Source organism: Chlorocebus sabaeus, chromosome 8, assembly GCF_047675955.1.
Source record: "Chlorocebus sabaeus isolate Y175 chromosome 8, mChlSab1.0.hap1, whole genome shotgun sequence".
In the NCBI taxonomy this organism is placed as follows: domain Eukaryota; kingdom Metazoa; phylum Chordata; class Mammalia; order Primates; family Cercopithecidae; genus Chlorocebus; species Chlorocebus sabaeus.
Window position 1 is genome coordinate 38524833 of NC_132911.1, and position 12059 is coordinate 38536891.

Below are 12059 nucleotides of genomic sequence, written 5' to 3' on the forward strand. Positions count from 1 at the left end.
TAACTGGGTAGTATTGCCATCTTAGCAATAGTGTTTTACTAACTTGGAGTTTCAGGATCAAAATACGGTAATCAAACTTTTACTCTAAAGAGATAAAAGCTGGAGTTTACAGGATGCTGCGTATCATATCACAGAGTTGGCTACTTATTTTCCCATCTTTTTATCTCCTAGAAATACAGGAAGATTATTGGTCACAAACATGTGAGTTACTGTAATGAAATCCCCCCAAATCCCTAGACTAAGGAATTAAGGTGGAGTGGGTGTCACAGTTATTTTCGAAAGCTTTTTGTGATTTTATTCTTTTCCTCTAGGTGGACGTTTTCTCCCCACATCCTCCTACCAGTGAATCTGCTTTTGCCTTTCACTGCCCCTTCCAACCACCATCCCAATCTGTTACCTTGTAACTTCTTAGTGACAAGAAGATGTGTGTTCTCTGAAGACTCACAATATATTTATGAGGATAGTGAGTAGAATATTTTATATTAGGATGATCTTGAAACATTTGGACTATATGATTAATATTCTTCTAATCCATGAGGATGCATTGTTTAGGGCATTTATTTTATTTTGGAGGTGGAGAAGAGAAGAAGGAATAAAATGGCTGTAGGTGAAGAAATATTCTTCTTCTTTTTTTTTTTTTTTTTTTGAGGCAGAGACTTGTTCTGACCCCCAGGATGGAGTGCAGTGGCGCGATCTCCGGTCACTGCAACCTCTGCCTCCTGGGTTTAAGCGATTCTCTCGTGTCAGCCTTCTGAGTAGCTAGGATGACAGATGCGTGCCACATGCCCAGCTAATTTTTGTATCTTTAGTAGAGACAGGGTTTCACCGTGTTGGCCAGGCTGGCCTCGAACTCCTGACCTCAGGTAATCCACCCGCCTCGGCCTCCCAAAGTGTTGGGATTACAGATGTGAGCCACTGTGCCTGGCTAGGAATATTATTCTATTTAAATGTCCTGAATTCCTTCAGCCTCTTTAATTCAAGTCTTAAATTCCACCCTCCCCACAAACAGGTAAGTGTAGTAAAGCAGATATCTCAAATTTGAAGTAATGTCCTTTACTAGAATCTTAAATTTATACACAACATAGAGGAAGTTTCAGATGGTTTTCTTGTTTGAGCTCTAGGTATAAAACTCTCAGACTTGGACTTGGACTTGGACAGCCCTCTTTTTTAACACCTAATCTGCTCGAAAGGAATCTGAGTTCAACAGAAGGAAACAAAATGTGCTAAATCAGTAAGAGTAATCCTCCAAGACGATATTCGTGTTTAACAGGCTCTGTAAATACAATAGTATTATTTAGCAGGAAAGACCAAACATGTCTATAGAAGGTATTCCTAAATTTAAAGATAGTTCACTGCTTTACGTGGAGCTTTGTGTTTGCTTTTGGTTTGCTTGTTTTCAACTTTGGACTTGTGGTAGTTGGTGGGAAGAATTAGGGATAATGTTGGGATTATTTTTCTTCACTTAGAATAAACAGACTGACCTAACTCTGTTTACATCTTTTGCACTCAACAACTGCTTCTTTAATACGTTTACATCACAGAGTAGAGAACTAAAGTGAACTTTCTTATAAAGTCAATAAACATATAGTCATGAATATTTGATGGAAATGAGATAATCTCATAGAACTGGCTCTTCAATTACACTAGTGTAGTGTAAATATTGTATTTATATGTATATATATGTGTATGTGTGTGTATATATATCCCCCCAGCTTCTCTGAAAGCTGACACAGTGTAACTCTTCTGTGTGGCAGTTCTGCTATAGGCTTGATCTGTGACCTAGGTTGAATGGCATACTTTCTGGGGAAAGCAAACTTTTCTTTTGTGATACAGAAGAAAATAGATCAATGGGTGGATATGACAAGAGTTGTTCACCAGAGCAAAGCCTAGGCAAGGGTCTTTGAGCAGACCCCAGGTGGGGGGGCTCAGCTAAGTCTTTAATAAATGCAGTTTAGATCTTTGTTAATCTTCCTGGAACTCTGAAAGAGTATTTTTTTTTTTTTTTTTTTTTTTTTTTGAGATGGAGTCTCACTCTGTTGCCCAGGCTGGAGTGCAATGGCATGATCTCGGCTCACTGCAACCTCTGCCTCCCCGGTTCAAATGATTCTCCTGCCTCAGCCCCCTGAGTAGCTGGAATTACAGGCACCCACCACCACACCTGGCTAATTTGTATATTTTTAGTAGAGATGGGGTTTCACCGTGTTGGCCAGGCTGGTCTCGAACTCCTGACTTCAAGTGATCCTCCTGCCTTGGCCTCCCAAAGTGTGGGACTGCAGGTGTGAGCCACTGCTCCCAGCCCGAAAGAGTATTAACTATGGACATACTCCGAGGCCTCTCTTTTAAAAAAATTGGAAAGGTGCTTCTCTTTATAATTTTCTGTATAAATGCATTGTACACATCCCTGATTTCGGTGTGTTTGGGTAGTGGAGGGAAGATTATAATTCTATAGATGATTGTAGTCTACAGGTAAAGGATAATTAGGTCAACATCTGATCTCGCAAGGTTAAGACTGTCATGTTAACATATTTGAATGTGGTCAGGTGCTGTTATTGGCAATGTTGTCTTGATTAGACATCATCATGCCCTTGCCTGGTTAGACCGAGGAAGGGCAGAAAAGCAGATAGGGTAGCCACAGCCTCCTGTTGGCAATGGTACGTCTTCACTGACAGGGCTACAGTGTTCCTAGTTGTGACTTTGCAACCCGTGCCAGGTAAAAATGAAGCCAGGACTAGGAGCAGCACACTGAAAGGAGCGGTCCAGCTGACGGACTCATATTCATCACTGCTCACACTAAGTTCAAGAACTTGCAGAGGAGTGATTTTCAGAAACCTTAGGCATTTATTTGCTTGTCCGGTGTCAAAAAGTTGCTGCAGGCCGGGTGTGGTGGCTCACACTTCTAATCCCAGCACTTTGGGAGGCCAAAGTGGGAGGATCACCTGAGGTCAGGAGTTCAAGACCAGCCTGGCCAATATGATGAAACCCCGTCTCTACTGAAAAATACCAAAATCAGCTAGGCGTGGTGGCAGGTGGTAATCCCAGATACTTGGGAGGTAAGGCAGGGAGAATTGCTTGAACCCAGGAGGCAGAGGTTGCAGTCAGCTGAGATTGCACCACTGCACTCCAGCCTGGGTGCAGTGCGAGACTCCATCTCAAAAAAAAAAAAAAAAAAAAAAAAAAAAAAAGTAAATTGCTGCGTAGGTGAGGCTTAATCTTACTGGGGCCATCACTGGTCCTGAGTTCTGTTATTTTGTGACCCACAAACTAGATTTCCCCAGGAGGAGTCAGGCTTTAGGAATTTATGTCACCCTAGCCAAACTCACAAGGACTATTTGTAAACTAGAATGTTTGTTTTTTCTTACATATGTGTTGAACACCTCCTGGGTGTGTGATTCTGTCCTAATTTCTGGGGGAAGCCCCACAGCGGGCTAAAGTTCCTTTAGAAGCTTGTGGGACAAATATGTAAATAAATACGTTATATATAGTGTGCTAAGTGTAGAATGGCCTTACATCCTGGTCTTCTGGAGACACTCCTGGTTTATGCCTATAGTCCCCGTGTAACTGTTAAGCATGCTCTCTTTCACTTTCAGATCTAAGGCCACAGGAAGAGTTCTTTATGGATGTTTGGGGTATAGAAATGATAGAAAGGAAGGACAATCAGCCTGCTTCCCCCCGTAGACACCTGAGCTAAGTGCTGAAGGACGTTCGGGCAGCCGAAGCCTGGGAACTTGGGGTGGGCTGGGGCTGGGGAGGAGGTGTGTTCCAGGAATCTGCAAAGCTCCCTCTGCAGGCAAAGGGAGACTGTTCCCGAAGCAGCAAGCAGTTGGTTCAAGTTAGGCGCTGTTTCCCAAATTTACCCTGTGATAATAGTTCCCCAGGACACTCAGTGACCACACAGATTTCCAGACCCTGTTGGCAATTTGGATTTTTTTTTTTTTTTAAGAAGGCTGGCAGATGATTCTTGGGCATATTAAAGATCAACAACGAGTTCTCCACTGACTGTGGCTAGGAATACAAAAGGATGGGCATAGAGGCGAATGGGAACCGCAAGATTAGAGCACGAGTCACTGATCAGCCAGGCAGGGGTGACCTCAGGCAAGAAAGCCTTCAGAGGTAAAACCAGGTGGGAGTTATTTACAGTAGATCATGAAAGATGGGGAGTGCGAGAACTATGTCAGTCACCACGGGGATGCAAAGGAATGAAAAGATGAGAGAACTATTCAGGAGGAAGAACAGGACCTAGTGTATGCCAGTTACTAATTTGCTGGGGTAGTATTATTTCCTAGCAACAGAACCCTGTGTCAAATCCAAGAGCCTGGGGGACCGTAGAACCTGAAGTTTTACTGGGTGAGCATAAACCTAAAACTACAACAGTTGGATAAGTGGTGTGATATACTTCACATGGACTTCCTGCCTAGTTCACTTCTTTATAGTCGCTAGAACAACTCATGACAGTTTATTTCTGGGAAGAAGCCAGGATGAATTCGAAAGCATCCTGACACCCCCTCCCTTTCTTTTCTCTAGACTTCAGTCTAACTCCTGCCCTTCGGTTTTGGTAAAACTACCCTGCCAAGTCTTATCTTGTATTTTGCTCCTGTTTTTGTTATCAAATGTGTAAAACAGTCACGATGAATAGACATGCCAACTGCTTTCAGAGGCAACGGTTAGTCTCTTGCAAGTTTCAACGTGCACATTTTGGAGCTGCTGTCTCTGTGGGAACCTGCAGGCACCTCACGGATGCACCACAACTCAGAAATCACAGTACCACCCGAAACACCTTATCCAGGCAAGGGGATCATTAAGCCTAGTGTTTGAGGCAATCGATTCACTTGGAAGAAGGTGCATTGGTGGTTTTGAGAGGAACAATCCCTACATGAAATCCTTCCATGGGAAATGGAGAACATCAGCTATTTCCCATTGCCTTCAAATCTAAAGTTGTCACCAGGCCTCTTCGCTTGTTACTGAAGCAGCGAAAGAAGTCAGAAATCAAAGACTTAGAAGTTATGAAAAGAAAATCTTAAAAAGGAGAATGGGGTCAGGCGCGGTGTCAGGCCTGGAATCCTAGCACTTTGGGAGGCAGAGGCAGGAGGATCGCTTGAGGCCAAGAGTTCAAGACCAGCCTGGGCAACATATTGAGTCACCCATCTGTATTTTAAATAAATATGGAGAATGGGAAACCCATCAGGCTATAATCTCACAGGGAATTTAGCACCCTTACCTAAGACAAGACCTGGGCACTTGGGAAGCCTCCCCGAGTGCGGTTTGGGGACGGGGAGGGCATCTTAAATTCCAGTCCTCGGTCACTCTTGTGACTTTGCCGAGGGATTTTCAAATCCCAGGAATGCCAGGGATGGAGATAAACAGGCTGAAATCCCCCACGCTGCCAGGGTTAGGGAGGGGAAAACAACAGTCCACAGCGGCCGCGAAGTTTTGTATTTTGTTTTTTTGGTAACAAGGGGCTTAACTTGTGTGCGGTCCAGTATCACCATCGCCGTGAAGTCACAGTGGCAAGATGAAAACGTTTAAAACATTTTTAAAAAGAATAAGGAAAGAGGAAGAGCGCAGAGTGCCCCGGCTCAGAAAACCGTCCTCATCTGGTCCGGACGCCTGCGGAGCTTTGGGGGGCGACCGGGTCTCCCCAGGCGCCGCCGGGAAGCCCCGGCCCTCAGTCGGGGCGCGACCAGCGTGACGCCGCGGCGGGGGGATCCGGCGGGCGCGCGGCCGACTTCAAAGCCCCGGCGCCGCCGCCGCCCCCGCGCGCGCGCGCGAGTAGTACGGTCCGAGGGGGCGGCTTCTGGGGCGCGGCTCCGGCGGCAGCTGATGCGCGCCCCGCCGGCCGGGAGGCGGGAGTCCGCGAGCCTGGAGCGGGAGCCGCCAAGGTCTAGCCGCCGGGCGCTGCGGGCCGGGGGCCTGAGGAGGCCACAGGACGGGCGTCTTCCCGGCGAGAGGAGCCCGGCGCGGGGCCGGCTGCGGCCGCACCGTGTGAGGAGTAGGCCGAGGAGGACGCGGCCCCGGCCGCCGGCGGGAGGAAGCGCTCCACCAGGGCCCCCGACGGCACTCGTTTAACCACATCCGCGCCTCCGCTGGAAACGCTTGCTGGCGCCTGTCACCGGTTCCCTCCATTTTGAAAGGGAAAAAGGCTCTCCCCACCCCTTCCCCTGCCCCTAGGAGCTGGAGCCGGAGGAGCCACGCTCATGGCGTTCAGCCCGTGGCAGATCCTGTCTCCCGTGCAGTGGGCGAAATGGACGTGGTCTGCGGTACGCGGCGGGGCCGCTGGCGAGGACGAGGCCGGCGGGCCCGAGGGCGACCCCGAGGAGGAAGACTCGCAAGCCGAGACCAAATCCTTGAGTTTCAGGCAAGTACAGGGCGTCCCCGCCGAAATGCAGACGCGCTTGCCTCCATCCATCTGCGGCTCCCTCTGTGTGCGTGTGTATGGTCGCCACCCGCGAAACCGTCCTCACTGCGGTGCCGTGTCCCCGCCCGGAGCCAGGTCCCCGTGTGCGTCCAAAAGTTCGGGATCTTCTGTCCTCCCGTGTGTTTTCTGGCCCCCGTTTCGCTAGGAGCTTTCCGAACCCAACCCAGAATCTGCAGTCTCCGCATCCTCGCTGGCCTCGGTCACTTTCTCTAAGCTTCGACCCCCAGCCCCTGCCCCTCCACACAGGAGCAGCGTCACTGATCTCACCCAGTGCAACTTAGGCCCCCCCCCCGCCATGGGGAAGAAGTCGCTCCCTGGCCCTTCCCGTGGCCGTACCGTGTACCTAAAACGCGGCCGCGGTGAAGAAGGTCGCGTGATGACAGGCCCCTGGCAGCTGCTGGGAAATGGTGGTCTTTGCCGGGCTGTCATACGCGTGATTGCGGAAGGCAGGTGACAGCATTCTTAGCCTCGGGCCCAGGGAGTTCCAGCAGGTAGAGGCCTACCGAGCAAAGAGGAATGCCTAGCATCGGCCTAACCCGGGGGTGGGACCAGTATTAATTGTTAAAGACTCTGGGAAATGGCTCTTGTGACAAAAGGAGTCTGTTGGAAAAGCGCATTTTTCAGGTGTCTGAGGGAAGGATGACCTCAAAAATAAATGGTGCTGGAGAAAAGCTCCAGGGAATGGAGGAGCTTTCAAAGAGACAGGATGCCAGCCTGAGAAACCCAAGGAGGGCACTGCTCAGAGAACGCAGTTGCCTCCGCAGGTCAGACCCTGCTGAGGACCGGTTGGTTGTGAAGTTAGACAAACGTGCTGGACTTTTAGCCTTTGTGAATATGTAGATTTCAAAGGGTGTTGGAAATACCGTTGAAAGTGGTAATTCCTCATTTTTCCTCCTTGGCAGCTCGGATTCTGAAGGTAATTTTGAGACCCCTGAAGCTGAAACCCCGATCCAATCACCTTTCAGGGAGTCCTGTGATCCAACACTGGGATTGGCAGGACCTGGGGCCAAAAGCCAAGGTAAAGAAAAACTTGCATTTTTCCTGCCTGTTTTGTTTTAAAAGTTTTGAAAAATATCAATGAAGGAAGGAAAGAAGTGTAAATTTAGGACCATTTAAGATGGTTTGACCAAGAAATAGCTATTTGAAACCTCCTGGCATATATATTTTTAGGCGTGTGGTGATCGAGGCTTTCTCCTCCGAGTAGAGTTTGTGCATTTGCAGTATGAGATTATCATTATCTAACATTCCTACTAGGCCTTTCTCCTCAGCCCCTAAAAAAAATATGTATGGTAATGAAGTAGGAAGATCATGTTTATATTTGACTTCACAAATTTCTCAGGCTAAGTTGCTTTCTACTGGGGTGTGGCTGGAGACAAAAATTACAGGTAAGACTTGTCTTAATTTTTGATAGGGAGGGTTCTTAAGAGGCTGTTTCAGAATCACCTCACCCACTTCCATGCAGGGATGTGGTGAGAGCCCTTCAGTCTACTTGGGAAAACCTGGCCATGGGTTCCCTCCCAGCCCCTCAGAGCCCATCTACAGGAGCTTCCGCTGTCTCACTTAATTAGTAGAAACCTTTTTTGTCACACAGCCAGTTCAGAATAAAATTTCACCTGTCCCCACATAATTCATATGCTTATTCACTAAATAGAGTGCACTGTGATTCAGCAGTGAAGTTCTACTCTCTTGAGCTAACATTATGGAGGCAGAACCTGTTAAGGGTTAAGCGAAATATCTATGTCAGCTTGTGTGAAGCACTGTGGAGAAAAATAAAGCGGGGGAAGAGAGAATAGGGAATATGGGATGGGGATAGGGAAAGGTGAAGGGGAGTTAGGGGGAGCATTCATGATTAGGTTACTTGAACAGAGACCTGAAGGCAGATTGAGGGAGCAGGCCTTGGAGGTTCCTGAGGTAGGAACCCTTCCAGCAGAAGGAGTGGCGTCTGCAAAGGTCTGACAGCACCAGCCTGCTGCAGGTGAGGCCCTAAGGTGGAGGGTTCATGGTACAGTTTGAGGACCAGCCAGGAGGTCAGTGTGGACTGACTACTCAGAGAGCAGGAGGAGCTGAAGTCAGCGTGGTCAGAGGGGGTCCAGATGCTGCTGCATTGAGGATTTGGTGTTCTTTCTGAGTAAGGTGGAAAGCCACTGGAGGGTATATGAATTTCCAAGGACTGCCATAACAGAGTAACTGAGTGGCTTGTAATAACAGAAATTTATTCTCTCACAGTCCTGGATAATTGAAATCAGAACCAGAAGTCTGAAGTCAAGGTGTTGGCAGGGCCTTACTCCTCTGAAGGCTCCCGGAAGAGTCTGTCCTTGCCTCTTCTAGCCTCTGCTGGGTGTCTGCAATCCTTTGTGTTCTTTGACTTGTGACAGCAGAACTCCGGTCTCTGCCTCAACACATGGCTGTCTTCTCCCTATGTATCTGTCTTCCCGTGCCCTTCCTGTGAGGACACCAGTCGTTAAAGTTAGGGCCCACCCTAATCCAGTTTGACCTCATCTTATCTTGGTAACATCTTCAAAGATACTATTTCTAGATAAGGTCACATTCATAGGTACTAGGAGTTGGGACTCTAACATATCATTTTGATAGACATAATTCAGCCCACAACAGAGGGCTTTGAGCAGAGGGATTGTGCTTTGACTTCTTTTGTAAAAGGCTCCCTGGGCTGCTGTGTGGAGAAGGGACTCTAGGATAGAAGTCCTTTTTATGTTGTTTCTCTGTTCCAGGATCTGACGCTGTCACCCTGAAGTGGCAGAGCCAGCTTTCAGTTATCTAGCTACCTAAATTTTGCACTGATTGTGACTTTCTCCTCTCCCCAATAAGTATTTTTATTGCTTAGCAACTTCTTCATAGGTTGCCTAGGGAAGTCAAGTTACTCTGGTAGTAGACTGCATGATGGAGCTGGAATTATTGGTAAAATGACATCAGCAAAAAACTGGTTTGGTTTTGCTTTAAACTGATTGCTCCATGCTGTGCTTACCCTGCTGAGAATTCAGCAATACCCTCAACTTGCCCTGGGCTGCATTTTGCCATTGTTCTAGGCAGGGACAACATGGGAATAGGCAAATTTATATACTGGAGAATTTGTGTGTGACACATAGCTGTGTAGCACTCTCAGTGATGAAGATAACACTTGTTCCTCATAGCTTCCCTTTTCTTCTGTAAAGATTGGCAGATCAGAAGGGAGATTTTGAAGCTTGAAAGAACTATTTGGTGGCCTTTCCATGAAATTTAAATAAAGCTCATAAGACACGTTAAGGAACTGTTTGAAAGCCTTTTTGAATTGCCGTCAGCTTGGGCGGTCTTTCCTCGTCATTTTGTCAGCTGCTAGACTGATTCATCCCGCCAGATTCTTTGCCGGTTGAATAGAGGCCTGGATGACCTAGGCCCCCAAAACTACAGAGACCCAATTGTTTGGTCCTTCCTGTACCAGTGACTCTCACATTCTTTTTCATTCTCTCTAAAAGGAAAACTTTTAAATGTTTATGGATCAGGAAAGCTCTGTGGGGTAGTTCATGAATGCAGACTGTAATTGTAGGGGTGGAGGAGTGTCCAGTCCAGGAAACAACCCTGTGTATTATGAAGGCTTTCAGTTTAGAGTCTTTTAACAATAGGATGATTGCTCATCAACCTGGTAGTACCCTGACTTCCAGGGTCCTTGTGTACAACATCCGGAGCTAGTCCAGAGTACTGCTGATGGCCTTGTCACACATACACAGAAAATGTGCAAAGACAGCCACAGAACAGCTCTGACTGGAGGGGATTTCAGTGGGCAGAAAGCCCTGCAGAGTCATTTCATATTGAAGTTTAATTTCTGGGACTGGGTAAGTTCCTTTCTCCCAAAATTGTTGGTTGTTTTATTCCTGGTAAAGATAGTCTTTTGTATTTTTGTGGTTCCAAGACATGGTTGGACAGCAGTTATAAATTATATAAGACTAAATCATTCTGGAGGAATGATTTATGAGGAGTTAGGAGTTTGAGTTGAAATATGTAAAAGATTCTGGCTTCCTGGTATATAATGGCCCTCAAACATGTGGGCTACATATACCATACCCATGGCTCCTGTGCTGACTTCCGTATAATTCTTTGAACTCAGGGAAACATCTAAGACTATTTTGAAATGACTTTTCTTATACTGGAACTGCTTTAGGAACTTGCAGTATCTGAACTGTATAATGACTCTTCCTAAGAGTTGTATGCTGGAAGTTAAGTGGTGGATAAGGTTGTAGATTTTTTTTTTGAAGCCACATATAGAAGCAAGTTTTAGGCTTACTGGTAAAATAAAACTCTAGCTAAGGAGATTTCCTGAAAATAACCAGACTGTTAGCTGTAAAGCTTGGGCTGGTCTGTATTTGCTATCTGTCTGTTTTCTCCCACTAAACGTGTTTAACGCTGCTGCTATTGTGGTGTTCTTTCTCTTTGCTGAGAAATATATTGGTGAAGAAACATCCCCTAGGCATGGGCTTTTGAGGAGGTGTAATCTCAAGTTCATCCTCTGTTTTGTTTTGTTTTCAGACAGGATCTCTGTCTAGACTAGAGTACAGTGGTATGATCATAGCTTACTATAGCCTCCAACTCCTCGGCTCAAGTGATCCTCCTGCCTCAGCCTCCTGAGTAGCTGGGACTATAGGCACACACTACCATGCCTGGCTAATTTTTTAATTTTTTTGTAGAGATAGGGTCTTGCTATGTTGCCTAGGCTGATCTCCAACTCCTGGCCTAAAGGGATTCTCCTGCCTCACCCTCCCAAAGTCCTGGGATTATAGGCATGAGCTACCGTGCCTGGCTTTTGTATGTGCTTGTGTGTGTTTATGGAGGACTTAGGTGCTATGGCTTTGTGTAGCTGTTTTAGTCACAAAAACTGCAGTAGGTGCCCTCTGCCCCTTGAGTTTCTCCTTCACCAACAGCCCCCCCTTCCCCAAACACACACACCTTTATCTACAGATTGTTACCTCTTTCTGAGAAACAGAATCTTAATGTGTAGAAGCTCTCACATCACCCTTGGAACAACTCTGCAGTTTGATGTGTTAATTAAATGCCTAGGTATTTCAAAGACAAACCGTAGTTCTCTGGAATTTTCCCCAGAATAGAAGGAAAGAGATAAATGGGATCTATGCACAGATATTTACTGCCTCAGACCTGTGAGGGAATGCCAAGTTGTTTGTTGACACAGTTTTGGTAGTCTCAATCAGAATCAGCAAACTGTGGCTCATAGACCAAGCCCTGCCTGCCCCGTTTTTTTGCATGGCACTCGAGCAGAAGAATGAGTTTTACATTTTTTGATGGTTTAATGGTGATATGTGAAAATAATGTGAAATTCAAATTTCAGGGCCCATCAAGTTTGTGTATATATGTGTGTGTGTGTGTGTGTATATATGTGTGTATATATATATATGAAATATGTATTTTGGTAGATACAGGATCTTGCTATGTTGCCCAGGCTGTTCTTGAGCTCCAGGGCTCAAGTAAGTGATCCTCCCACCCCTACCTCCCAAAATGCTGGGATTTCAAGTTTGAACCACCACTGTCATCCCCATAAAGTTTTATTGGAATACAGCCATTCTCATTCATTCAGGTATTGTCTGTGGCTGCTTTCACTCTACAATATCTGGGTTGAATACTTGGAACAGAGACCAAATGTCTG

General features: G+C 46.5%; 1 protein-coding gene across 19 annotated transcripts in view; it reads left to right on the forward strand.

The window, feature by feature from the left end:
* The window catches only part of TACC1 (transforming acidic coiled-coil containing protein 1), a 126571-nt gene that overhangs the window by 54866 nt on the left and 59646 nt on the right, over window positions 1-12059 (forward strand). For 7 of the 19 annotated variants that reach the window (XM_037983552.2, XM_037983553.2, XM_073018036.1 and 4 more), the window contains one exon: window positions 7315-7430. The exons of 5 other annotated variants lie outside the window; for them this stretch is intronic. Coding sequence is in view for 9 of the 14 variants with exons in the window: in XM_037983550.2 (XP_037839478.2) it covers window positions 7315-7430 (116 nt within the window). In the remaining 5 variants the exon portion in view is untranslated. Of the gene's footprint in view, window positions 1-5783; window positions 6353-7314; window positions 7431-12059 lie in introns of those variants that run through there. 7 more of the 19 variants (XM_007962226.3, XM_007962230.3, XM_073018034.1 and 4 more) reach the window with 6 other exon arrangements.